The sequence below is a fragment of the Leuciscus leuciscus genome, assembly GCF_965113295.1.
Source record: "Leuciscus leuciscus genome assembly, chromosome: 2".
Classification (NCBI taxonomy): Eukaryota; Metazoa; Chordata; class Actinopteri; order Cypriniformes; family Leuciscidae; genus Leuciscus; species Leuciscus leuciscus.
The window spans coordinates 32,834,312-32,861,762 of NC_138726.1; the positions used below are offsets into that span (position 1 = coordinate 32,834,312).

At 38.4% G+C, this 27,451-nt stretch overlaps 2 protein-coding genes across 4 annotated transcripts in view; one reads left to right on the plus strand and one right to left on the minus strand.

The window, feature by feature from the left end:
• The window catches only part of smarcd3b (SWI/SNF related BAF chromatin remodeling complex subunit D3b), a 76,545-nt gene extending 61,705 nt beyond the window's left edge, over positions 1–14,840 (plus strand). For 2 of the 3 annotated variants that reach the window (XM_082162179.1, XM_082162178.1), the window contains exons 2-14: positions 1,483–1,664; positions 4,150–4,239; positions 5,325–5,367; positions 6,100–6,222; positions 6,642–6,764; positions 8,283–8,378; positions 8,672–8,773; positions 9,280–9,441; positions 9,647–9,744; positions 10,087–10,222; positions 10,385–10,507; positions 11,426–11,527; positions 11,700–14,840. In XM_082162179.1, coding sequence (XP_082018305.1) covers positions 1,483–1,664; positions 4,150–4,239; positions 5,325–5,367; positions 6,100–6,222; positions 6,642–6,764; positions 8,283–8,378; positions 8,672–8,773; positions 9,280–9,441; positions 9,647–9,744; positions 10,087–10,222; positions 10,385–10,507; positions 11,426–11,527; positions 11,700–11,753 — 1,434 coding nt within the window. In that variant the 3' untranslated portion in view covers positions 11,754–14,840. The remainder of the gene's footprint in view (positions 1–1,482; positions 1,665–4,149; positions 4,240–5,324; positions 5,368–6,099; positions 6,223–6,641; positions 6,765–8,282; positions 8,379–8,671; positions 8,774–9,279; positions 9,442–9,646; positions 9,745–10,086; positions 10,223–10,384; positions 10,508–11,425; positions 11,528–11,699) is intronic. The other variant, XM_082162180.1, reaches the window with a different exon arrangement.
• A 1,958-nt stretch (positions 14,841–16,798) lies between these two features.
• chpf2 (chondroitin polymerizing factor 2) lies at positions 16,799–24,848 on the minus strand. The gene is made up of 4 exons (XM_082162162.1): positions 23,436–24,848; positions 21,051–21,615; positions 20,592–20,774; positions 16,799–18,851 (listed from the first exon to the last, which is right to left on the minus strand). The coding sequence occupies exons 1-4, from the start codon at positions 23,708–23,710 to the stop codon at positions 17,580–17,582; spliced, it is 2,295 nt and encodes a 764-aa protein (XP_082018288.1). The 5' UTR covers positions 23,711–24,848; the 3' UTR covers positions 16,799–17,579.
• Between the last annotated feature and the right edge of the window lie 2,603 nt (positions 24,849–27,451).

The window sequence follows — 27,451 nt, forward strand, 5'->3', positions numbered from 1 at the left end:
GGAATCTGACAACAGCCGATATGCTCCACATGGAGATCTGATCTCACCATCATCAAGTCCATCTGGGATTACATGAAGAAACAGAAAAAACTGAGACAGATTAAATCCAGAGGAACTGCGGGACACTTGTGTAAAAATGCTGTAAAGTGAGGATGCTTTCAAAACTAATGTGCTAAATAGATTTTATTTATCAGTTAACTAAATCAAATGAATATTTGGTGTGACCACCCTTTGCATTTAAAATAGCTTTTGTCCTCTGTACACTTGCACATAGTTTTTCTGGTAGCTTTGCAGATCGTTTACTTCAAGCATCTAAGGAGACCTTGCCGCAGTTCCTCTGGATTTAGTCTATCTCCGTTTTTTCTGTTTCTTCATGTAGCTAATCCCAGGTGGATTTGATGATGGTGAGACAGATCTCGGTGTGAATAATACCGGCTGTTGTCAGACTCCTTGTGCATACAAAAATCTCACTGGATTATTACAAATTATTAAATACCAGTAAATTGACTAGCACAAACCTTAGTAAAACACCTAGCATTATTAATTTAAATACTCTCCTTCCATAAATTTTGCATCTGAAATGAAAGCTCCTACAAATGCATATGCTTTAAGGTCAGCCGCAAAAATAATGTGTCCATGCCCTTTCAGCGTTAATTTTTCACTGTGTGTCTTTAGTAAATTCTGACAGTTGTTCATGGCAAAAATAGGGTCTGCACTGGAGCAAGCTGTTAGTAGATCTGGCTACTGATTAATGTTAATATGTATTAACCTGCTCAATTCAATAGTGATCCCACTAATCTAGATCTCTCATTTCCTGTTATGTCAATTACAGTACTTTAAATTGTTTCAATGTTATTTTACCATAATTAAAACCATTTCCATGTCTCATTCTAATGTAATTAGAGTAAATCTTAACTAATACAATAAATTGCAGCTAAAAGATAAAATATCATGAGTTTGTATTAGAAAAAGTTGAAACACACCATCTGTTCTCAGGGGAAACATTTATGTGTGACAAGAAGACTATGGGTTTACTCTTTTGGAGACATTTGTTCATTGTCCTGAGCTCTTGTACGTGTGACCTGTTGTCTCTGGTTTCACAAGTGTTGAGTGTGTTGTGCATGAATTGTGTGTGCAGTTGCTTCTGCTGTTATGGCAGGCAACAGCTGCTTCTGAACTAGTCAATTTAGTAGGTTTAACAGACTATAGTGATAGATATTTAAATATTCACCTCACCTTAAACTTTAAATAAACACAGGTGCATATATTATATCCATTGTTCAAACTTTTCCTTTAAAAAAAGTATTTGTTTTTCACAATTGATTGTCAAGTTATTTATATGTATGTTTAAAAACCATCATTATACTGGTTCACTCTATGCTGTATCTGTAAACTCTTGTTTCAGAGTGTGTTAATCGTATACATTTTCTCCACCTCACTTAGTTGCTTATGTCCATCTTTTGGTTGTCACCTTTTTTTCAGCGGCCTGGCATGCCATCAGGAGCACGAATGCCTCATCAGGGGGCCCCAATGGGGCCTCCAGGGCCACCATATGGAGGAAACACCGCTGTCCGGCCTGGACTTACAAATCAGAACATGGAGGCCGGTCGCAAACGGCCCTCTCCTTCACAGCAGCAGCAGGCTGTACAGAGTCGAAACAGAAAGTGAGTATAATATGACACACACTAATGATCAGGAACCCACAGAAAAATTACAGGATGATATCATAACAGGAACCTAATGTAGGTTGTGGATTTATGTAGGCTTTTGAAATTGTGAACCCAGTTGAAGCAGCGATGCGGTGTGTTCATAACATATAAGAACTGATTTGGGTCCAAACTCCCCCTCCACTATCATATGAATAAAGAAAAAAATAATGATTCCATTAATTTTTAATCCTGGGTCAACATCATTCTGGGTTATCCTGGCAAAAGCAATAGTAACCCCATTTTGCAGCAGTAATCCACGGTTAAAAGAAGTGCTCACCCCTTTTCAACAATACAAATGTGAAATGCTACTTAAAGGGATAGTTCACCCAAATATTCTGTAATGGTTTATTCTCCCTCTTGCTGTTCCAAACCTGTAGAACATAACATCTGTGGAACATAAAATAACATTTTGAAGACTGTTGGGAACCAAACATTTTGGTGACCATTGACAAATACTTTGACAATTGACAAAATATCTTCACAAGTCATACAGGATTGGATGAACATGAGGGTGAGTAAGTAATGATAGATAGTACATTTTTTTGTTAAAAATCACTGTAACCATAGGGTCAAGATTAGCATGGAAAAAAGACAGTGAAAGTGTGTCATTTCCTTGAGATTGGAAGGTAACACTTTTGTATAAACCCCTGAGGACTTACAAGTACACTGTCACTGTATTCCTACAATCTATATTACGGACACAGTGGAACTGAAGTGTTCAATACAGTCAGAGCTGAATGACTTCAGCTGAGTTGATTATGTCAATTGCCTCTTTTGCATTGATGGTTGGATGGGAAGATGTGTTTTTTCCTCTGACAAGAACTCAATTCTGTATGTTTCAACAGAATGGCTTGATCCTGGCTGGCATGAGGTTTGATTCTGTACATGCAGCTTAATGGAAAAACAAAAGAATTTACATGTACAAAAATATAGCAAACAGCTCTTGACAATGAAATGGTTATGACCGTATTGATGTAGATTTCATGATGTTTTTCCTAGTCTTACACTATGTCCTATTAACCAGGTGCAAAGTGATAAAAAAAAAAGTTTATTTTTCATGTAAAGTTTTTGTCCTAACTGACCACAACGAGCAACAGGCATGTTGTCTCTTACTTGATTTCTATTTGGTTGTTAAGTCGGACGTCATACATCACAGCTTCCAGACCCAAAAGCTCCTTCAGATCCCAAAAGCAAACAACAAACAGTGCTAATATACACTGCAGTATCTGTAGTACTTCTGAAAAATCATGATCATAGCCTTAATCTCCACATTGAAATCCCAGTTGGCCAGACAGTGATTCAACTTTTCTGAATCTTTAAAATAATGGCGTCCAGGACACTGTGAGCCCAGAAACTGTAGTGCACACTGTAGGTTTTTAAAAGCTTTGCTTAAATGTGTGCTATAAAAGAACAGTGCTCATAAACGGCTTTTGAAATGGTATTCTCAGTTGAAACTGAGTAGAGGCCTCGACCCAAAAACAGTATTATCGGAAGGAATATTAATATTCACCCGTCCACAGTGAAATCTCATTGGTCTAAAATTTCGCTCCATACTGAGTAGCTGTACACTAGACATCAACATATCTTCTGTTTGTCTTTAATTGCATCATGTTGCTGAACAGTTTCACTTGACTGTGACGAAATAAATCGTTTGTTGCTGGAAACTGTTTAGGACATTGTGTTATTCTCACCACTCTTATTTTGCATATTTCTTATTAGGATGTTTATTTCTTCTAATTTCAGTTTCACTGTTTGTTCTTGGGTGCCATTTGTTTGCTGTTTTATTTTAATCAGAGGAATGATCCGACATGGCCCAAGCTCCTTTCTTGTAAATCTCAAAAAATTCCCAAATGTTTTAAATGGAGTCACTCTGTGGTCTTCTATCACAAATCTCTGTGACATATGTCTTAGTTTGGGCAGTGGCAGTTGTTTAGTTGCAGTTAATCTGATCTGTGGAGTCTTCAGTCTGCTGGCCAACCACTGTCTGCGCTGTTGTGACAGAAAGGGGCCACTCACTGAGAAATATTTTATATAATACTTCTCTCTTCGGTTTTTTGTTTTGTTTTGTTTTTTTTGGATCTCTCTCTCTCTCTCTCTGTCTGTTGTGTCTTCTCTGACTCAGCTCCATTGATTCGCATACTTGCTCGGTCTGTCTGTCGACCTTGTCTGACACATTAGTGTAACATTATCTTGCATTGCTACAACCCTCCTGTCTTACATCAGACTAATCAATGCAATAGTTGTATGTGTGTGTGTAATAACCACACATGGCTTATCAGATCATTTGTCCTCTAGTTCTGCTGGTTTTTGTGCAACTCCCATGTTGTCTGTTTTGTCTATTCAGCTTTTTGTAATGTGTCGTCAAAATATTCAGCAATTCTTAACTTACACACAAACACACTCAGTCCCCTCTAATGAAGGACCCTTCAAATGCCATCAGGAAGCCTGTGGGATTTCCTGGACCAAATGAGATGCCAGGGAGGCAGATGGACATGAGAGAAGCCCAATCAGATCCCACACTCGGATCAAAGTAGGAGTTTATTCTGCTGCATGATGGATTCACACGTTTTGATCCCACCCTTGTCCCGAGCCTTGATCCCTTTACCCCCTGGCACATCTTGTCTCAAGAGACATATCCCTAACAAGGATTTCCCCCCTCACTTCTGATTTACCACAACCTTGATGTTTGATGGTTATTATCGAAGATTATTCATAAGGCAATGTTTTAATTCAGTTGTAGATAAGTTGATGTCAGTCTATTTGATCTAACCTGACATTTAAGACATGAACTCTGAAAAATATTGAAGAATTTCTTTGCTGAATTTGGCATGGATGTGCTTGCATGTCCTGTTGCATGGCATGATGGCAGATGTAGTATGTGAGAGCTTGTTTTACACTTCAATGCAAAGTGTCATCTCTAAATGTTTTAACAAAAAACTAAATATGTATTAATGAGTCAGGCTGACTGAGTTGTGCATCTTTTAGTTGATGGGATATTATTTAATTTTATTTAATCTTTATTATATATTTTTTCTTTTACTTTTACTAAAAAAACTCATAAGCTAGTGAGTTCTACCCAGAGATTCATTGTGGAATAACAAAAATTGTACATGGTGATAATTTCCCTGATTCGCTCACAGTGTTTGCACTTTTAGGTTTTGTTTTGGTGATTGTTACCTGTACGGATCCTGCTTTTGAGTGTTTAAAACAACATTATCTTTTGTGTTCAAAGAAATAGATGAGCATTCATACAGTATATGAGCACAAATATACTTATAAGCACAAATATATTTAAAAGCATACAACACACCTGTCTGCACAATATGAGCTGGTCCTGTGGACCTCTGCTGCTTTCCAAGCTTCAACTTGTGCAAGTTTAAGCAGTAACGATTCTAGTTGATTCTAGTAACGTCCTCTGTGCCAATGGTTGCCAGCACCATCTGGGCTGGCGAGGCACACACACACACACACTCCCACACCGGTTTTCCCGCATCCTGGACCAGCCCCAGAATTTTAGCAGATGTCCCGGGTGCTCCACTGTCAGTCTCCATAGTAACATCTTGGATTTTTTTTCTGCCTTTCCTCTCCGTTTCCCCTTTCTCCCTCTTTCTGCAGTGCCAAGAGGAGGAAGATGGCTGATAAGATCCTTCCACAAAGGGTGAGTAAGAGATCTGAGCCTTTTCATTGCTTTCATTGGTTTGACTGGGTTTTTTTATGTGTGTGCAAATGTGCAATGATGAAGATGCTCTGGCGTGCACGTCTGTTCTCTATCTCGGCCTGTTAGAGGGGCGGAATCTTCTACCAAGCAAGCGATACGATGGACAGAAATATTTTGGAGGGCTTTTGCATTCAGTAATTGTCACCATAACCAGACAATACATACTGACAGCAGGCCTAAAAAAAAAAAAAAAAATTATATATATATATATATATAGTATATCACAAAGAATTTTCAGATAATTTGAGTTTTTATTAGATAATATGTATTCTAGACAATAATGCAATATATAATAAATAATCTAACATATATGACAGCATTACTGCTGTGGGTTCATGGTGATGACTGTTGGTTGAAATCTATTATTTATATTAATATTTTTAAAATGGGGTTTTAATGTTATTGTTCACGGATGATTCTGTTCTTAGTTTTCTATAGTCACTGTGTCACTATGATTTGGTTGTGTTAGATAAGATAATCGGCACTATGCGTGTGTGTTATCAGGCAATATAGATAGATACAGCTCCAGTGGAGATGCCAGACGCATTAGTCATTTACAAAACCCTCAGTCTATCGTCTACAGAACAAGAGGGGAAAATAACTAGGATTGTTTGAATTTCTTTACCAGTGCTGCCATTTACAAAATGAGGTTTTATTGAATTCTTTTTTCAGATTCGTGAGCTTGTTCCGGAGTCACAGGCGTATATGGATCTGTTGGCATTCGAGCGCAAATTAGACCAGACCATAATGCGCAAACGGGTGGACATCCAAGAGGCACTTAAGAGACCCATGAAGGTATTTCTCATCCCCATGATGATCCATATATTCTTTTTAATTTCATGTTTCAAAACAGATCTGTTTTATCTAGACAATTAAATTTTTTTTATGTCTTAGCACTTTTGTTAACCAATATATCATACCTTTTAAAACACGGCAGAGGGAACCTTGGGACAAGAATTTTCATTTGTTACTGAACCATTAAAAATATTGCTTGCATAAATCAACAGGATAAGACACAAAACAACTTAAATGAGCATAAAATGATGGTGTCATTATTCTATTTTATATTGTCTAGCTTCTAATATTTTACCAATTACCAGCTTAAAAGCATTTTCGCTGCATAATGCTTCTGTATATTTGCGAGCATACTAATATCATCTTGAGGATTGGATGAAGATAAAAATTTAGATAAACTCTTTTTTTTCTATTTCAAGCAAAAGCGAAAACTGCGTCTCTACATCTCCAACACGTTTAACCCTGCCAAGCCTGATGCAGAGGACTCTGAAGGCAGCATTGCATCTTGGGAGCTGCGTGTAGAGGGCAAACTGCTGGATGATGTGAGTCAATTGCTCTTTAATCAATAATTGCACAATACAGCTATTTTAAATCCTTTACTATAAAACACTGAGGTGCTGTTGCTTTTGTTTTGGTGCTTTTATTGGTAAGAAATATCACATATAAACTGTCTGCAATGTTTGATCGTGCTTTTTGTCTCTGACATCATGACTTGTGAATGGCAGCTATGTGCCTTTTGAATTAGTGAGGTTAAATTTACTCTCCCAGGCTCAGATTCTTGACCACACTTACCAGTGAGATCACTTCCCAGACTCCATCCAAACATACGTGCCAGAAAGTTCTGTGGGTCCATTGACTTGAACTATTTTTCCTTACTCTGCTCTTTTGATAGTTGTATGCCTGCCTCCTTTTAGCCAACAATGCGTATCTTAAAGGAAAATTCTCGGTTAATGACATCTGAAGCTCTGTCAACAGGATTTGTGGCATGCTTTTATTGTCAGAAAGAAATTTCAACCTAAAAAGCATCATTTCTGTAATACACTTACATTGGCAGTCTAGCCGGCATGTGCAGCACTACCGAAATGTATAGGCATAAAACATGAATATTATACATGTTAGCATTAGACTGGTTTGAAAGATTCATTTATTAGTCGAATCTTTAAAATTATGTCATGATCAGTTAAAAAATAAAACCCTGTTGCTTTTGCATCGTATCACTGTGAGATACCAGGAAGGGACATGACATAAATATTCATGAAGTGCTGTTTATATGAAGCAAACTCCACCCATTACATTAGTAACAAATAACTGGAAGTTACCAGAAATAGTTTTGCCTCTTTAAAAGTAGATTTAGGTAACTTACCTGCTATCTGTTTTTACTGACAAAGCTGAGGCTCATCGCATATTTGTTTTTGCTCATGCATGTCGCCTTCACCTACAAAAAACGTATACATTCATGACCTTCATATCTATGTAATGATACCAATTACCTTTTGTAAAGATAGCAGAATAAATAATAAAGGAACACACATACTGTCAGCATTCAGTGCAAATATAGGTTTATATGATAATATTGAATGTTGCGGTTTTCTTTGTTAAAAGCAGATTTTGGTTTATGATCTGATATATGTGCTAATGTACCGGTTTGATTCATGTGATTGCAGCCCATTAGTCTGTTTACAAGGACTAAATTCTTAAAGGTTTACGTAATGCAGCATAAATTCAGCCTCTTGGTTCAGTCTCTAACCAAGACCCGTTTAGCTAATACTCTTGAGGCATGCTTTCCATGCAGAAAGAAATGAAACTAGTACTTATTGATGATAGCTTGAAGGACTCATGCCGTCTCTGGGCTGAATGGAATGTTGTCCCGCACAGCAAATCATCCATCAACATGCCACATTTCATTTGAACATTTAGGCCGTACTCTTCCATAGATAGTCTACCCGGAAAGTTTATGATGTTGTGTAAGGTTCTTGTTTTCCAAAAATGTCTTTATACTTGAAACTGGGTAGTTTGCTCAGTGGCACACTCTGAAAAACTATTCATGCTTTCATTCACAGCCTGCTAAGATGAAGAGGAAGTTCTCCTCATTCTTCAAGAGTCTAGTGATTGAGCTTGACAAAGACCTTTACGGCCCTGATAACCATTTGGTTGAGGTTGGTGTTTGATTTTCTGCTTTATCACCCTAAATGAAAATGTATTAATATTGGTGATTCCTATAACCAAACCATTATAAATATATTATATTTATTTATGTATTATATTCTTATTTATGTCCTACACGGTTTCATTATAGGACATACAAACATGCCAAATAGCACTTTGTTTATTAAAGATGTGTGATGAGACTGTCATTCAAGTAATTTTTCTTTTCAGTTTCTGCAAATATGTGTTTTTGTTTTCCTTAATGACTCGGTGCAATTATGTTGATTTCTCTTGTCTTGCGCAGTGGCATCGTACCGGAACCACTCAGGAGACCGACGGTTTCCAGGTGAAGAGGCCTGGAGATGTTAACGTGCGCTGCACCCTGCTGTTAATGCTGGATTACCAGGTAAAGACAACTAAATGCATCCAGTGATGTTTACATGTAGATCAGCTGAAGGCTAATGAACATGACATGCAAGATTAAATTGTCTCATTTGTCATTTCAAATTATAGAACAAGAACTTGTGTGATTTGCTTTTTGATTGTACATTTATTTCAGACCTCAAAGCTTTGAGTTTACCTGGAAGTTTATTGAAATAAGTAGTTGAAGAAATAGTAAACATAATAGTGAAGGGTGAATATCACATATATATTACAACAGAACAGGAACTCTGTGAGCAGCAGGTTTACTTATTAATAATTTTGCAATGCTTTATTTTGTGAAATAAAAAAATTGCAGTTACCCAGTCAGTTTTCAAAAAAATCGTGAGTTTATTCCAAAATAGATTAATATTATTCTATTTGGCCTTCTTTTTAAAATTAAAACTTAAAAGTTAATTTAACTAAATAATGTATTAAATGACTGAAAAGTGAATTAAATGTAAGCACAATACTCTTGTGTCCTGTATGCAGCCGCCTCAGTTTAAGCTTGATCCGCGTCTGGCTCGTCTGCTTGGGATACACACACAGACTCGCTCCAGTATCATACAGGCCCTCTGGCAGTATGTCAAAACCAACAAACTGCAGGACTCGCATGACAAGGAGTACATCAACTGTGACAAGTACTTCCAACAGGTACGCTTGTTTAGAAGCATTGATTAACATTTGTCACAATCTGTAATTATTGAATGAATCAGCTTCACTTAAACCCTTTATTTATTTGATAGTTAAAATGAGACTGCCAAAGTTCACAGACACATGTTGGAATTATTATGTAAAGACAGTATACAATATTTTAATCGAGAACTTTTTGTGTTTCTGACCTCATCTCCTCTCACAGATCTTTGACTGTCCACGCCTGAAGTTCTCTGAAATTCCACAGCGCCTCACCAACCTTCTACTGCCCCCAGACCCTATTGTCATCAACCATATCATTAGGTATTTATGCGATTTTGTTCGTACAAATGTGTCATATTTATTGCAGATAGTTACCAAAATACTGTAGTCAATAAGATTTTTTTAAAGAAATTAATATTTTATACAGCAAGCAAATCTTGAGCAGCAAATCAGCATATTAGAATGATTTTTGTAGGATCATGTGACACTGAAGACTGGAGTAATGATGCTGAAAATTCATTTTTGACATCACAGGAATAAATTACATAAAATATATTGTTTTGGTTTAGTCTTTGTGCCTTGTTTGTATTTTCTATCTGCTCTTATTAATTTTCTGAAGAACACAAAACATGCAGGAGTCTCATTGAGGTTATTTTTGTACAGTGTCGACCCTAATGATCAGAAAAAGACGGCCTGCTATGACATTGATGTAGAGGTGGAAGATCCCCTTAAAGCACAAATGAGCAGCTTCCTGCTCTCCACAGCCAATCAGCAAGAGATCGCCTCTTTGGACAACAAGGTTAGTGCAAAAATAGAGCAGATGATTGAACTTCTGGACATTTTATTCTGAATTATAGGGTCTCTGATTTCGACTGACAGAAGGATAATAATCAGGACTTAACCAGTTTTGCTGTGCTGCCATGTCTGTTGATTTTTCAATCTGGTTCTAAATGATCTGCAGATCCATGAGACTATTGAGTCCATCAATCAGCTGAAGATTCAGAGAGATTTCATGCTCAGCTTCTCCAGAGATCCCAAAGGCTACATTCAGGACTGGCTCAAATCCCAGAGCAGAGATCTGAAGGTCTGCACCAGCTTTCTTTCTTCTATACATGTAATGTATATTTTTGAAGATGAAGTGTGTTCTCAGTTTTACAGTATGTTCTCCTATCTCAGTTTAATGTGCTGATACAGATGCATGAAAGCCATTTGTAGGCTGACGTCTCAAAAAGGGTAAACACAGTGGCTCTGTGCCGATTTCAAAACATTGCTCAGTTTGTTTGAGTGGTCTGATATGTCAACTTCTGGCTCAACCAATGGCATGAGTTTGGGGTGGGACAACCTGTTTGGAACAGGTCAGAAGGGGCTGTAGGAGTGTTTGGTAAACCTCTCTGGAAATACATTTTGCAGCTCTGTTTGCTGCTGTTAATGATACAGAAATAACACACTTTGAGCCAGATTTACAGAAGCTTCTAGAGGATATTTGCTTCATAGTCAGTAGTGAAGAAAACTGAAGAAAACTAAAGAAAAACCAAAGCTTTATTAGCTCTCATACACTACCGTGTATTCTGTTTTTTGGAATAAAAGAATCCTGAAAAAAAGTATCATTGTTTCCACAAAACTATTAATCAGCACAACTGTTTTCTACATTGATAATAATCAAAAATGTTTATTGAGAAACAAATCGGGACATATGAATGTTTTCTGAAGGATCATGTGACACTGAAGACTGGAGTAATGATGCTGAAAATTCAGCTGTCATCACAGGAATAAATTACATTTTTAAATATATTAGAATAGAAAGGGTATTTTAAATTGTAATAGTAATATTTCAGAATATTTTTGATAGAGCATAATAGACTTCTTTCAAAAACATTAAATAAACTAACCGACCCCAAACATTTAGTGTAGTGTATGCGTCTCTGTAAACAATGTCCTGCATCATGTTTGTCCTGTCATTGTCCTGCTTTTCTTACTGTAATCACCTTTTGATTGTTTGTAGCTGATGACAGATGTTGTTGGGAACCCAGAGGAAGAGAGGAGAGCAGAGTTTTATCATCAGCCTTGGTCTCAGGAGGCTGTCAGCCGTTACTTCTACTGCAAGGTAAGGGCATAAAAATATACGATTACTAGTGTGAACCTTCTGCTCGTCTACTATAAAACCGGATGTAAAGGGCTGGATGTCAGTATCTTTTGTGAGGTTGTATTGTTTATCTGCACTGCCTGCAAAAACTGTCTGGCTCTATGTCTTCCTAATCTACTTTCCCCTTCCAAAGATTCAGCAGAGGAGGCAGGAGCTGGAGCAGGCTTTGGCCTTGAGGAACACCTAGAACCCACAACCACCACATTCAGACAACACGGCTCCTTTGTGACAACACTGCCTCCATGTGGAGGTCCCTGCATTATTGTCCACAGTGAATGAGGGTTTGTGTGCGTGTCCAGTCATCGTTGTTTTCACTCTGACCTACAATCTACTGTACAGGACCAATCACACACTGTTACTCCAACAGCCACTGCAGCTCCATTGTACAGTTGGTGCATTTCAGCCAATCACAGTGTTGTGTCTTCCATTCCGGGAGGAAGTTATCTTACAATGCATTCTTTGGATTTCTGGTTTTTAATACCACTCTCGTCCACCAGTATTTTGAACGTGATGACTTCAGAGCTGGCTCAGTCCCATTGACTGTGGATCCAATGTTGATGCAGTTGTGATTCAGCCTTCCTTTCTCTCAATCATCAATTCCTGGTATTCACACTCAATTTCCATGTGATAAACGTGTTTTTGGTGAGGTATTGATTGCATCTCTAATTTAGTCCACTTGAATCAAAAATTTTCTTGAGTATTGATCAAAAAGGTAATTTTGTACGTGTATCAGTGTTGGGAATCAGTGGAGCTACAATATTTATCTCCATTATTTACACTTTTATTCAGAAGTGTATTTATGAAGTACTTTGAAGCAGGCAGCTTTAAAAGAAGCATCCTTCAGTATTAACTGAACTGGTGGCTTACAGGGTGTCACACTCTGCTGTCTGTCCCTGCCACATTAATGACATTTAGCTGCGTTTTTTTAAGTAAATAGTGTATATAAGCATCGAAAGATTGAATGAGGTTGTTTTAATCAAGTATTTAAAAGCTATTCTGCCATATAAAGACAAAACACAGTAACTACACCTAAACTTGAGTGAGAATGAAAAAATGGCTTTAAAGTTTTTGATTGATTTTGTATCAAGTTTTCACACTACTTTCTCTGAATTATGTGTAGTTACTGTGTTTTGCCTTTGTACGTCAGTACTGACATAGTGACATAGTCATTAGTTCACTTTGAAGGAATTTGATAGGTCACGGTTTTTGAGAAGCTGTCACATATATGGAGAAAATAGGCCATCCTAGCATAATGACAAAAGTTATTTAGAAATATAATCTACTTGTTAAATTGTGACGTATTGAATACTGTTTCTGGGTTAAAGCCTGTACTCTTGAAGAATACTGAATACTCATTTTTTAGCACTATTTATTCACATTTAAGCTAAGCTTTTAAAAACCTACGGTGTACACTACAGCTTCTAGTGTCACTGACGCCAATATTTTAACGATACAGAAAAGATGAATCACTGTCTGGCGATTTGATAGAAGGTTAGGATCATGATTTTTCTGTAGAACTATGGCACACCATGAGTGTATATTAGCACCTTCTTTTGTTTAGTTTTGGGATCTAAAAGAGCGTTTGGCCCCGGAAACAGTAACGTCAGACTTACAAACTGGATTATCGGCAGTCAACTAGATAAAAGTAAATATTCTGACATTTTATTATGCTTCACCAAAACATTTTCTGTGCACATTACATTACCCTCTTCTTTGAGAATTTCTTTTAAATCGTGATTTATTTTTTATCCGTTTAAATAGTGCGGTTTTAAATAACACCCTATGGGCATTTGTTTCTTATTAGTGTTGTTTGATGTTTTACCAAAGGTCTAAATTACTTTAAAGACAGTGTACAGACTTTGACTAGATGAAGTTTTTTAAAAGATGAAGGACACAGTTTTAACAAATACACATTTTCCCCATACGTGTCTCCTTACCTGTGAAAAGAACACTTTTTAAAATTGCTTTATGACTCATAGTCTTTGCACTAAATCATGGATCATGACTCGGTTCTCCGAAAGCTTTCCATGCTAATTATGTGTCACCTAAACCAACAAGTAAAGAAATGAAGGATGAACTAAGGGAATAAATGTTGAACTACACTGTACTGCCATCTGGCATTATAGACTGGTTTCATCATTGCAGTGTAGTCCTGAGTTCTCATTGGCTCTGGGTTTTGACCATGAACCCTCTGCTGCTGCTTTAATGTCAGATGAAGGATGGCTCGTCCAGGTCAATTATTGTGTTCTTGCAGTTTGCCTGTGATCCTCGCACATCTTCTCGTGAGGAGGGAGGAGTGCTAGTGACCTGTGTGTTGTCACTCAAGAGAATTTTTTAGACCTATGCATGCTGCATGGACACATTTTTATACTTTCATACAAGGACATGAGAAACCTTCTGACTGCTTGTGAGCTGATCAGAAGAGCACTGAGTTTCTTTAGTTAGTGACCCTCTCTGGCTGGGTCATGACAGCCTCTTCATACAGTACCAACCCAACATGTACAGCAGAGGCCATTTTAGGTCGTGTAATATTTTCTTTTTGTTTTGTCTTTTAGAAAGACTTCTCAATTTAATATGTGGATAAGAAAAGCACATCAATGATTTATACAGAGCCTGTTGGGCAACAACAGCACCTCCCATCAAATCTTTTGGGTACTACATGTATATAGTCAGCCATTTTGAACATTATGAACTGTTATGAACAGTTGTAAATCAATATAACATCTGCCTGTGGGACTGTGTTAGCAACTGAACAAGGTTTTCTGCTCTCATGTGTAAAGTAAGCTCTTCTGTTGCTCTCCAAGCCACCAACTGCTTTTCATACCTATCATGTGTTCAAATGTTCAATGTTACCATCTCTCCTGCTTTTAGTCATAGTGTCTTCTGAGGTGCAGTGAATGCATTATGCTGCCCTCCAGTGCTTCTGTAAGGGAAAACATCCAAACAGTTTGGGTGCTAAAAATGAATGCTGATTGGTATGTTTTGATTAAATGTCACACATGTATTTAAGTATTTAAGAGAAAGTTCCTAGGTTTGTTTATAGTGTCATTTTTATCCCCTGGTTTGTTCATAAAAGTACTGCCAGCAGACATCTAAACAAGTAGGTTTTAATGGCCCACTATGTATTTTTTTTCTTCTGTCACAGTCTGTACGTTTGCATTCTCACCTTGTTCCACTGTTCAGCGAGAGATCTAAACTACAGATGTACCTGTGTAGGATTAGTGAGGATGTAAATAAACAAGCGCTTGCCAAAGTTTGTGAATGAAACACCATACTAAAAGTTTGTTGAGAATTTATTCTTTATTCACTGAATCAAACTAAGTAACACAATTTGATAATACAATTGTGATAGTTAAGACATCCATTACTTTGTGATTGCAGTAGTGCTGATTCCGCAGGGAGTTTTAATGTCCTTCAGTATTTTCATTTTCTTAACTCTTTTAGGACAAACGTGTCATTATGCCAATGAGGAAACTGGTGTTTGTATTCAGCAGCAGGCCACACGCTCCACTTTGAAAGAACCTTTCACTACCTACCTACTCTTGACCTGGCAAAATCCACAGGGCCCCCCTCTGTTCTTTGAAATACATGAAAATAGCAGCGTGGAGAAAGACTTCCATACAGTCAGATGGAGAATGTACTGTATTAAGCCATGTTCCCTGTGGAATAAAGGTGCCATTTCACACAAATCTCTCTTTGGCCCCTCTGTCAAACATACAGTTTGAATTGAGTTTAATCTCAAGTTGAAAAGCCATAAAGTAGGGGACTGAAGAGGGGATTTAGCAGACTGGTGAGCCAGACAAAGCTAGTTATCTAAAACTTCTTTATTTTCTCAATTCTGTCCTTCAAGAGAATAGGCACCCTTTATACAACAATCTCTAACAACCTATTCTCAAGCAGTGCTGGGTAGTAGTAACTGATTACTGGTAATCTGGATTATGTAATCAGATTTAAAATAATAATAATTAAGTACTTGTAATTAGATTTATACAATTACATGTTATTCTCACAATGGCTGTAAATTTGTCATATTCTATTTATCACCCTACTATTTTTATCTTTTCAATTTTCATTTCTAAAAAAACCTACTGCTTGTATATGTTCAGAAGGTCTTCCAGGTTTGTGTATTTTGCACACACAGACCAGCCACTAGTCATGTGTCTATCACTGAAAACTGAGAGACCCACAGCTTTTGATCACTGGATTTACAGAAATCATTTCACTTTTAAGATGTGTTTTCTCAACATTGCAACATTACATATCTTGAATGAATGAATGAGGCATTTATATAGCGCTTTTATATGTACTACTGTACACCCAAAGCGCTTTACAATCATATCAGGGGATCTCTCCTCAACCATCACCAGTGTGCAGCATCCACTTGGATGATGCGACGGCAGCCACAGTACAACGGCGCCAGTGCGCTCACCACACACCAGCTATAGGTGGAGAGAGGAGAGAGAGTGATAGAGCCAATTCAATGTAAGGGGATTATTAGGAGGCCATGATTGGTAAGGGCCAATGGGTGGAATGTGGCCAGGACACCGGGGTTACACCCCTACTCTTTACGAGAAATGCCATGGGATTTTTAATGACCACAGAGAGTCAGGACCTCGGTTTTAAGTCTCATCCGAAAGACGGTGCTCTCTGACAGTATAGTGTCCCCGTCACTACACTGGGGCGTTAGGACCCACACAGACCACAGGGTGAGCACCCCCTGCTGGCCTCACTAACACCTCTTCCAGCAGCAACCTGGTTTTCTCAGGAGGTCTCCCATCCAGGTACTAACCAGGCTCAGCCCTGAGTGGGCAACCAGTCTTTGGCTACAGGGTGATATGGCTGCTGGCTCTTATGGCATGGCATCTTAACTCCTGACAAACACATGAATTATTATTTGAACTCAGCGAGCCATTTAACCATGTATTACTGTCTTTAGAAGGCGTTTGTACAGAGCCCCTAAAGAGACCTTTGCAAAAATAAAACAAATACAGACTTTCACATACTCGCGTGAAAGTTTCTCATGAGCACGTTATAAATTCACATGCACCTTTTTTGTCAGTCTAACATTTTTGACCTAACATGTTGAAGTAATCCCTGAGATTTTAAGTTAAAAAGTTGTCAATAATACAATTAAGTTAATAGTAATACAAATAAATAATAAAATCAAGTTCAATTGGCAGGTAAAAAAAAAAGATTGTGTTGCATCATATATAGTCATGACTCATAATCAGGTTTCACAGATTATTTGTTTATTCAATCCTGAAATATTCAGCACATTCTGTTTAAAGGTCATACAATCATATATCTGAAGGAAGAAAGATGGCTCAAGTTACTTCCATAGCTGAGACTAGAACCTCTACTAACCATCAGAAGTCTGACATATACATATTGTAAAAGATGAATGAGTTCCTTATGCATTTCACTTCCTAACGTCAGGTTCCTGCATTCAGTCATCGGTAGTTATGTAAACGAGGTGAAACCCATTTCTCAGGTTTTATTTAAAGTGAATTATGAAGACTTCATGAGTATTGATCTCTGGTTAAATTAGTCACATTAATGAGTCAATTCCACCATATGTAGATCCTTACAGGGATTGTCCACCCAGAAAATGGAAGTTCTGTCATTGTTTGCTCAACTTAAAGTGGATTCAAACCTGAATTACATTATTTTCTTCCTGCAGATCACAAAAGAAGTGATCTTTATGAATTGGTCACCTTTGGCATTCATTGTATGGACAACAAAGACATTCTTAAAAAATATATTTTTATGATCCGAAGAAAAAAGAAAGAACGACATGGTGAGTGAATGATGACAAAATTTTCATTTTTATGTTAACTATCCCTTTAACAAGGTAAATTCACTGTTTAATTGAATTGAGTCACTGGATGAACTGTGCAGAGAAGTTCACAGCATCAGGGTGAAATTCACTCGATCAATATCAGTAGGTCATTTAAGGCCACCTAAATGAGAATCATTAAGTTTAATCCATCTTAATGTTGCAGTAGTAGTCAGTTCAGGTGCTGTTAGCCTGCTCCTGTTCAAACAAAGCCATTGCTAGGTGTGATCGAGAGGCCAGCCCCTCGAGGTTACTGAGAACGCAGCGGTGATAGATGTCCTCACTGAACCGCGGGTTACATTCCCTGTGCACATACTTCTGAACTAGCGCCGGCTCGACAGCCCGAAACACGTGCAACCCAGAGTAACGTACAAAGATCTCGTAGACGTCCATGCTCTCAAGCAATTCATCATTGTCCAAGATGTCAGCCGCCATCTTTGTGCGGGCAGCCATGTAATCTGCATTGTAGAAGCAGGCTTCTTCAAAGACGTGGCGGTCAAAGTGGCCATCGCGCAGCGCCTCAGATGCAAACGATGAAGCGGCAGAGGGTTGTTGGTCGCGGTAGACCAGAGCGGGACTGTACTCTTGAAAATGGATTGGGAAGAAGACCTGCCAATTGCTGATGGCGTTCATACGGCAGCGGTTGAGAAAGTCTGCGTTGATCTCAGTCCATATGCTGGCCAGGAAGAACAAGGTGTCGACTGGGTGCTTCTTGGAGATGATGTCCATCAGCTTGACCTGTGAGGGAACTTCAGTCTTGACACTAATCCAAGGAATCTTTACATCACCGTAACGTTTCTCTACCTCACCAATCATGGCTTTGACACCGGCAAAGACGTCCGTCTGGCTGACTCGCTGGGCATCAAAGGGGTCATATACAAACAAGAAGGTGAGCAGAGCATTGTCATGGGTATCCAGAGCATTCATGACATACATGTCAAGGAAGTTACCCACAAAGTCTTGATCGTGTGCCGTTACAGGGAGGATGACCTGTACTCGTGTTGCTTCTGTCACATATGGCATAGGGATGATCTCGACAGCACTGAGCGGCTTCAACAGACTCACCCGTTTGGCGATGACCTGACTGTGACCCTTCTGTGTAAAAGCTTCCAGGGCCAAATCCAGCACATACTCCATGCCTCGTGTGGGATCGAAGCGTCGATACCCGTTCAGTAGACGCCGCTTACGGAAGCGCAACTGGGGCTGATACCGCTCATTCAGGCGGCCCACTGCAGTCTCCAGGACTGAATTGACATCTGCCCGGTCTGCACCTCGAAGGTCACACTTCGGAGAGCTGTCAGCACATGAATAAATGTGCTCTTCAGTGAAGTATTCCCAGTTGATCACCTCAAAGCGGGTTTTGGGTCGGAAGGGTGGGTTGATTCCAATGGGCCACGTGGCTCCGGCTTTGCCCTCAGGAGTGAGCTCACTTATGTTATTGATCTGGTTCTGTGGCCAAAACAACAGAACAAGTCATTGTAAGGAGCAACAATAACGTTAAACTGGTAAAAGGAACAAGTTCTTTCTTTGCTTTAGGCACATTGTCTATCAATCGCTTCATTTATTGTGCAGAAAGGCAAGTTTTCTCCTTGACTCAAAGACAAAGTCATCCTATCCAATCTAAAGGCAGTGGAAAAAGCTGAGATAATTCATTTCAAGTTCATTTCCTGCTGTTATGTGATGCGTGATGGCTGGCTGACAGCTGCAAAAACCTTGCCCGATTACTTATACAGCATATTTGCACAGACATGAAAGACTATGTCAAAGCTAGGCATCTAAAAGATTACATTGTGCAATTTAATTTGGACTAAAATAGTAATTTCATCTTTTTTAAATGATTTAGTCTGAAATCTAAAATATTTGCAAAGTCAGACTAATATACGTAGATAATGTGATTGTAGCATGGCTTCGTCCAGCATGTACACACATTAACCGACTACACTTAAAGGATTAGTTCACTTTCAAAAAATATTTTGCTGATAATTTACTCACCCCGATGTCATCCAAGATATCCATGCCTTTCTTTCTTCAGTCGAAAAAGAAATGAAGGTTTTTGAGGAAACCATTCCAGGATTTTTCTACACAAAATGGACTTCAATGGCACCCAACTATTCCAATGTTCAAAGAAGGTTCAAATGTCAGTCTCAAAGCAGCTTCAAAGTCTCTACACGATCCCAGTCGAGAAATAAGGGTCTTATCTAGCGAAACGATCTGTCGTTTTCTAAAAAAAAATCTCATAATTTTAATTAATTAAAATTATATATATATATATATATATATATATATATATATATATATATACTCTTTTTAACCACAAATGCCTGTCTTGTACCATTTCTGAGATGCGCCACGTATTACGTCATCACGTTGGAAAGGTAACAAAAAAATAAAATAATAATAATAATAATAATAATAATAAATTAAAACAAAGATGTCGGACGATTTTGAATTTGGAGGAGGAAATGAGATTTTCACCCTTCCCTACCTTTTTGAACCGGAGTACACAAGACAAATAACTTAGATAGATGACGTGACGCGTGACCTTTCCAACGTGATGACGCAATGCGTGGCATATCTCAGAGATGGTATACGACGAGCATTTGTGGTTAAAAAAAAAATATATATATTTATTTTTTTGGGAAAATGACCGATCGTTTCGCTAGATAAGACTCTTATTTCTCAACTGGGATCGTGTAGAGACTTTGAAGATGCATTGAGACGGACATTTCAAACTGTTGGTTGCCATTGAAGTCCATTATATGGAGAAAAAAACCTGGAATGTTTTCCTCAAAAACCTTAATTTCTTTTCGACTGAAGGAAGAAAGACATGGATATCTTGGATGACAACGATGTGAATTTTTTTTTAAAGTGAACTAATCCTTTAACCTTGGCATTGTGTATTTGCTCAAAAAGCCATTTACTTAATCTTGACGGAGCTAACAGAGACATATCACATCCAAATACAGCATGCATTTAATAAAATACTAAATTGTGCAGGTCTCAACAAGGTACAGCTTAGTCAAGATGCATGACAAGGTCATAATACATTCTCAAACTAAAGGTGCTGATTCTTGGTCAGGTTTTTGCACATGCCTAAGGGTAACAACTGGGTAACTTCCAGCTGGCTAGAAGTTAGAAGCTTATGAAAATTTGAGAAATGATCTTCAAAGATGAGATACAGTAACATACCTGTAACTGCTGAATTTGTGCATAGGTCCAGTCCAGTTCAATCTGGTTGTAGCGTTTGTGTAGGCGATACATCAGGAACGGTTCAGAGACGGGGTGGACGGTGAAGGCGCCTTTAAACTGTGCACTGTCCTCACGCTCAGGGTCCACATTCTTCTGCAGCTCAAAGTAACGGTAGGTCATCTCCTACATCATTTTAAAAGATCACAACAGCACTGATCATAATCCAGGTGTTAAGAGATTCTCACTCTGTGCATTGTTTTGGTCTAGATTAATAAAGAAAATAAGCCATTGCAAATGACCAAGCACAAAACAATATTTACTTTGTTTTCACTATGAGATCATGATGTTTAAGTTCAGGAGGAGCAAATTACACTGTGGTTACTCTGCCAAAAGGCTCAAACAATCACAGTTTATACAGTAAGCTTTTCATTTACATTGATTTAAAAAGCGCTCCCCCACCTGATGCTTCTCCACACAGCTAAGACCCAGGTAATCGATGATGCAGCGACCAAGCCACTCATCTGGCCTGACGCTGAGGATGTCATTTCGACAAGAGTCCAGGTGGGGCTGCAGTCGAGCTAGCAGGCTACGTGACAACAGATACCCATATCCACCATGGCAATATCGGGCACGTTCTTCTCCCCCGATAAACTCCTCTGCTCGTCCCATGTACATATCCTGTCCCGCACTAAGATGATTAACCAGCTCCATGACCCTTTCAGCTTGTGTGTACGTATCATCTTGTGCAAGGTAAAACCAGTCATATTCATTGCCGTGGTGTTGGTGAAGGTGCCGTATAGTTTCATACATCAGCCAGACGGGTCGATCATCACCATGAGCAACGACAGCCATGCCGTGCGGTGCCTTTGCACTCCGTAGGCCAGTAAAAAAGAAGGTACGGTGAAAATGGTGAGCTACCGTTTTATTGACTGCCACCCCTAGCGTGTTCAGAGTGGCACGTGAGCTCAGGATGCCCACCAGGAGCTGTTCTCGGATGCCCAGCTCTGTGTGGATGTAGCGAGTCCTGTGGCAAACAAACAAAATGTGAAACTGAACGGTTTCATTTTAGTGTAAATATACAGTACTGTTCAAAAATTTGTCGTTACGTTTTTTTGTTTTTGATAGAAGTGTCTTATGCTCAAAAAGCCTGCATTTATTTGATTTTTAAAAACTGTAAAAATAGTAATATTTTGAAATATTACCTTTTAAAATAACTATTTTACTATATTTTAAAATGTAGTTTATTCCTGTGATAGCAAAGCTGAATTGTTTGCCTTCAGTGTGACACAATCCTTCAGAAATCATTCTAAGGTGCTGTTTACACATCAACACCGTTTTCAACTAAAATCTGAAAACGTTATGCGTTTCGGCCATTTATTTACATAACAACAGCGTTTTGGGGTGCTGAACTTTTGAAAACAGGTTTCAAAGTGCAAGTTTTTGAAAACAATACTGTTATTGTCTGATTTGTGTCCGTGTAAAATTTGTGAAAACGGTGACGTCATGCGCATGCGTGTTGCGTAACGCATGTTCAGGCTATATTTCTTTACAAAGTGACATCGGCAACTACTCGCCTGGCACGCATTATACAGCGATTTTAGCCGTTTTCATGGACCTGTGTGACTGTGAACGGAGATCGTTTTGACAACATTTATTCAGGTGCTCACGAAACATTATATATAAATATATATATACACACCCATATACATAGTCTCTGAAAAGGTTTTGGCCAAGAGTGATGGGATAGAGATCTAAACCAATTTCACAGCTGAGTGAGACAAATGAGGGATAGCTACTATGATCTCTAAAGTGAACTGCTTCAATGACCTTTACCTCTGCTATGGCACCCTATTGTCACCATAATTATTCATAAAGCTGTAATATGTTACTGGTGAAATGAGGATAATGGCACTGGCACCAACTGAAACTCACTTCATTGTATTAAATGTAACAATAAAATTTCTACTTTAAATGCTGCATATTATTATTTTATTTTTATTTATTAATGAATTGGTAACATTTTACTTTAAGGTTTTTACAACAAGATTTCCTCATAATGGAAAAAGTAGAAGTGCTCAACTCAAAATAAATAAATAAAATTAAACAGGAAGTTGCTACTCTAATAGAAGTCCTGACATGCAAAAGTAAAGACAATTGTGGAAATCAGCTGACATGCCCAATAACCAGTATCCAAAATAATTTTGTAATGCATTATATTTTATTACTATTTATGCTAAGTTGTTTTGTGATCTAAATTCTTGCCAATATTTTTTCATTTTGGGGATGAAAAAACCAGGCCCTTTCTTATTCTTTTATCTTATCTCATTTAACTGATGTTTCAGTCCCGACTTTGTTTTTGAATTTTGAACTGTTCATAATTTAACTATTTACTATTTCTAAGGCTAATGGCATGGCTGCCATGTATACGCATCCACGGGTGTTTGAATAATAATAAGAGATTCTATGTCGGCGACTTCACAAAGTGGTGAAGAATTCAGCTTTGAGAGAAGCACAGAGGAGATGTGAAAAATACTTGCCTGAGACCTTACTTACTGTCAAGTCAAACAAGTCAAATTTCTATACTAATTACTGATGCTAACATGAGCCAAATGAAATGTAAAATAATTTTGGATTGCAACACTCATAAGTGTTTGCAAAATTAATAATAATATATATTTTTTTAGATCTACGTCATTAAGCCAAGCTCATTGCAATTTTACATTATGGCCTTCTGTTCTTATACTGATACCTATTTTGTGAATGATTTATACATATCAACGTTTTATAACTGATTTGTCTAATCTGAGAAATGAAACCAAACTGAACTGACATTTGAGGACTCACCTGAGTACTTTCTTGTGTGGTTTGTTGGGGTCCTTGTGATAGGGCACAATGCGAGGCTGGAAGTCCTCATTCCCATCCCCATCTTGGCCATCCTGGAGATCCCTTATATGACCACTGTGTATGAGTCTCCCATTTCCCAGTTCATCTCCACAAGCCTCATCGGTGTCCCCCTGCGTCCAGGACACCATCAGGAGACTGAGGCTACAGCCCAAAGAGAGGCCCAGGATGAGGGGCAGCGCAGGCCGGAAAACAGCCAAGAAAGTAGACAGGCGCATGGTGGAGCAGGCAGTCTTCTGCAAGCCAGACCAGTCAATGGATGTCAAGTCTCGATAGGTCTCCTTGGAGAGCAGTTCAAGTAACAGCAAAGTCTTGATTACAGTAGAGGCATTTCACAGCGATTCTGTAAAGGGAAGTATTTGAATTCCTGACACTATATGATCATAGCATGACTAGTCAAGTCAGTGTTAATGTCTTCACAATCAGATTAATGGGCGATGAAGACGTCAAGTTACGCAGCGCAAAGGCAAACAAAAGGTGGAGCAATAATAGTCTAAACCTGCCTCTTTACATTCAACTGACTAACACCAGGACTTGTCTGATTTACCATCCAAATATGCAAAACCGAGGCACTACCACTGCATATAAAATAGTCCACTGTGACTGTGATCTAGCCGGACATCCTCCTGCAAGCGATATGCGTGAGCTGCATGTATGAATACATTATTTGAGAATTACTTCTACATTATTAGATGAGAAATCACCTCCACTGGTGATGCACACAATAGATCGCTAACGAGTCGACACCATTTGCAGCCGCAACCAAGATGCAACGTTCATGCACAGTTGATCGTGGACAGAAATGTGATATAGTTCAGGATATTAGCATGTAAGGTTTTATTAGTCTTTTGGAGAGAATCTGCGGTTCGAAAGACATTCGACGATAAATTACATTCAATAAAAAGTCCTCCACCATCTAGCGTAACTTAGCTGCTTTGCTTGCTTGCACACTGAAGCTGAGCAACATTAGCAGCCACCAGCGATATTTCCCCCAAAAACACACTAATCAGAAGAAAATTTGGATTAATTCCTGCGTCTCTTCCGATGATTTGTTGAAAAATACAAAGCAGTCGCGAAATTATTTTATTGGCTTTGCTGTAAACGTCTCCAGCATCGTCGGGCACGTATCAAGTCCAACCTACGGATGTGCTCGAGAGAGGAAGATTGACTCAATGCGTTAAAACCAAACGGACCCAAGGAAACAAGCAGCACGCGCACAAGAGTTCCACGTGTACACGAGCCCTAATGCAGCAGAGAGTCGCTCTGCTCTGACAGACAGCAAGTGTTTGTCCGCGCGATTCCCGTTATCCCATCCCGCTCCTGCACTCGTCATCGTGCTCATTCAAGCCGAGGGGTGGTGGGAGACACGTCATCAACCACGACGAATGATAAGTCAAGATTCTTCAGGGCAGGCCATCAAAAATACATGATTACAAGGAGAGGGGAGATGATGATGATGATGGGAGACCGAGACATTATTAAAGAATCTACAAATAAAATGAAAGGGAAAATTAATAACAGTTAGCTCTGGTCCTCTAACTTGATTTGTGTCAGAAAGAATTGTGCTCAATTGAAAGTCAAAGTACATATTTAAAAATGTAACATTTAATTGTAACTATAAGTAGCCTAACGAATAGAAATTCCTCATTTTTGAAATGAGGAAATCTGAAGGAGATTCCTGTTACCTGACCTCTAATTTGACAATAGTGTAGTAGGCTATTGCTTAAAGACTCTGTTTATATTTTAATCAAGTTCATCTGCTGTTAGCAACCGTTATAATTAGGCTATACCGGTAATATGACCGAGACTTTGATGTGGGGAATAATGAGAGGTAGCCTACAAAGATGAAGTGTGCAATAAAACTATTTAATTGACTTGTTAGCTCAGTAACAGAAGAAAGGGAAAATGAAATGCAAAATATCTTTGCACTTTGAATGTGTAAATGAAATTGAAAATAGTATAGTAATCTACTTTTTGCCTACTCAATGCCATGCTACAGTTCCAATACATATCCACCAAAGTTATAGTTTTGATTCGGTTATCATTTAGGCCTACTCACTCATGTCGTTCCAAATCTGTTTAGGACTTTCTTTCTTCTGTGAAACGCAAATAATGTTTTTCAGGCCATATGACAGTCCTTTCATTTTCATTATCCTATAGAAAAAGATGCAATTAAAGTGAGTGCTCATTCTGACTTATCTAATTTTGTTTCACAAAAGTAAGAAAGGTAACCTGTATGAGGGTTAGGTCCAGTCATTGGCGGATTAACCATATGGGCAATTGGGCAAGTGCCCATGGGCACCACGTCCAGGGGGGCACCACGCAAATTGTTTCTCTTTTAAAACAAGCGATTCATTCTCAAACGTATTTCCAGCCTAGGCCTACCTTTCATCAGAACGTTCTAAATTCCTTGAAGTTTTTGTTGAAAGTTTATTATCTTCATTAGGCTACATGGTTTAATATAGGCTATATATATATTTATTTATTTATTTTTTGTGGACGCGCGATCTAGCATTGCTACTGCGTGAGCACGCGCGTTTCATTTCAACGCCTAGCGCGTCCACTGGCACGGGGCAGAGCGAGTGTTTTCAATTAATTCCAATGGAAGTTGAGCTTTAGGCTACTCTAGGTGTCAGCAGGGGCACCAAAGAGGGTCACTGGGTCCAGTGAGTGAATGATGACAGTCTATTTATTTGAACTATCTCTTTAAATGTATTGTACTTCCCTGCATGATGCACTTGAAACTCTTTTTTATAAAAATAAAATAAAAAATAAATAAAAACATTTATCACTATTTATTTTACTTGTTGTAAGGCTGGAAGCTTACGCTGCTATTTTGAACCAATAATCGGAAAAAAGGCAGTTGAAGGATGACATATAATTCAAATATTTATCTGACTCCAATATAATTTATCTGACTCCATTAAAGTTGTTGTTATTCTTTAACCTCTTATTCTTTAAAGGTAAAGGTCTTTCTTAGAACTGATAGGAACACGTAGGATTTAACCTGAACGTTTAGATAGCCTAACGAAAGTTATAATCACTTTAGCTTTAAACATAAGTGATAAAAGGAAAGACTCTCAAAGCCTTTAAAGCAGGCAAAGTTATTTATTAAGTTACATGTTTAAATATAGGCTCCAGACAGTAGAATAGAACAACATACTGTAAAGAAAACTTTTGTAACAAATAATGCACTGTTGTGCAAACGAGGCCGTAAAAACCTTTCTCATAGTATGAGGTTACGCACCGGTGTGCGGGAATGGCAGGGTTAAAGCCTTAAAGGGTTCATATAATGGTACATGCACTTTTACAAGTTGATTGTACTGAAATGTGTGTTGGCAGTGCCTGTACACAACCATCATAAAATGATTAAAATCCATGCAGTGTTTTAAAAAAAAATCTTCGTATGTTTTCCCCTCTCTACAATCAAGCCGTTCGATTTTGTGACGTCACAAAATCGACGCCCCTCCCACGAATCATAGCACGCGACGACCGGCGCGGTCATTGTTGATAGCTGGAGCACTGTCTGTCTATGAGCAGAATGGCGTCTAAGCGATTGTGGTGTTCTGTTCTTGGGTGTAATAACGAACACAGCATAATTTTGATGTTCCTAAATCCGAACCGCTGAAGACGCAGTGGCTGAGTTTGTTTTCGAAGGGAATATTCCCCACGATCAACGTCAATGCTTTCATGTTTTTCATGCGCGAATTATTTCACACACCAGACTGCTTACAAACGAGGTCAATATAAAGCTGGTTTTGCTAAGAAGCTGCTCCTGAAAAAAGAATCGGTACCAACTATTCGTGTTCCTGCTGCACCTCCAGAAGAAGAAGTGAGTGTAACGTTTTATTAACCTTTATATTAATATTTATATTAATCTTTGCAAATCGCTTGCTGCATGCTTCACGATGAATGCGGCTATTTACACTCAGGGTACATTACGGCATGTTTTCTATAGC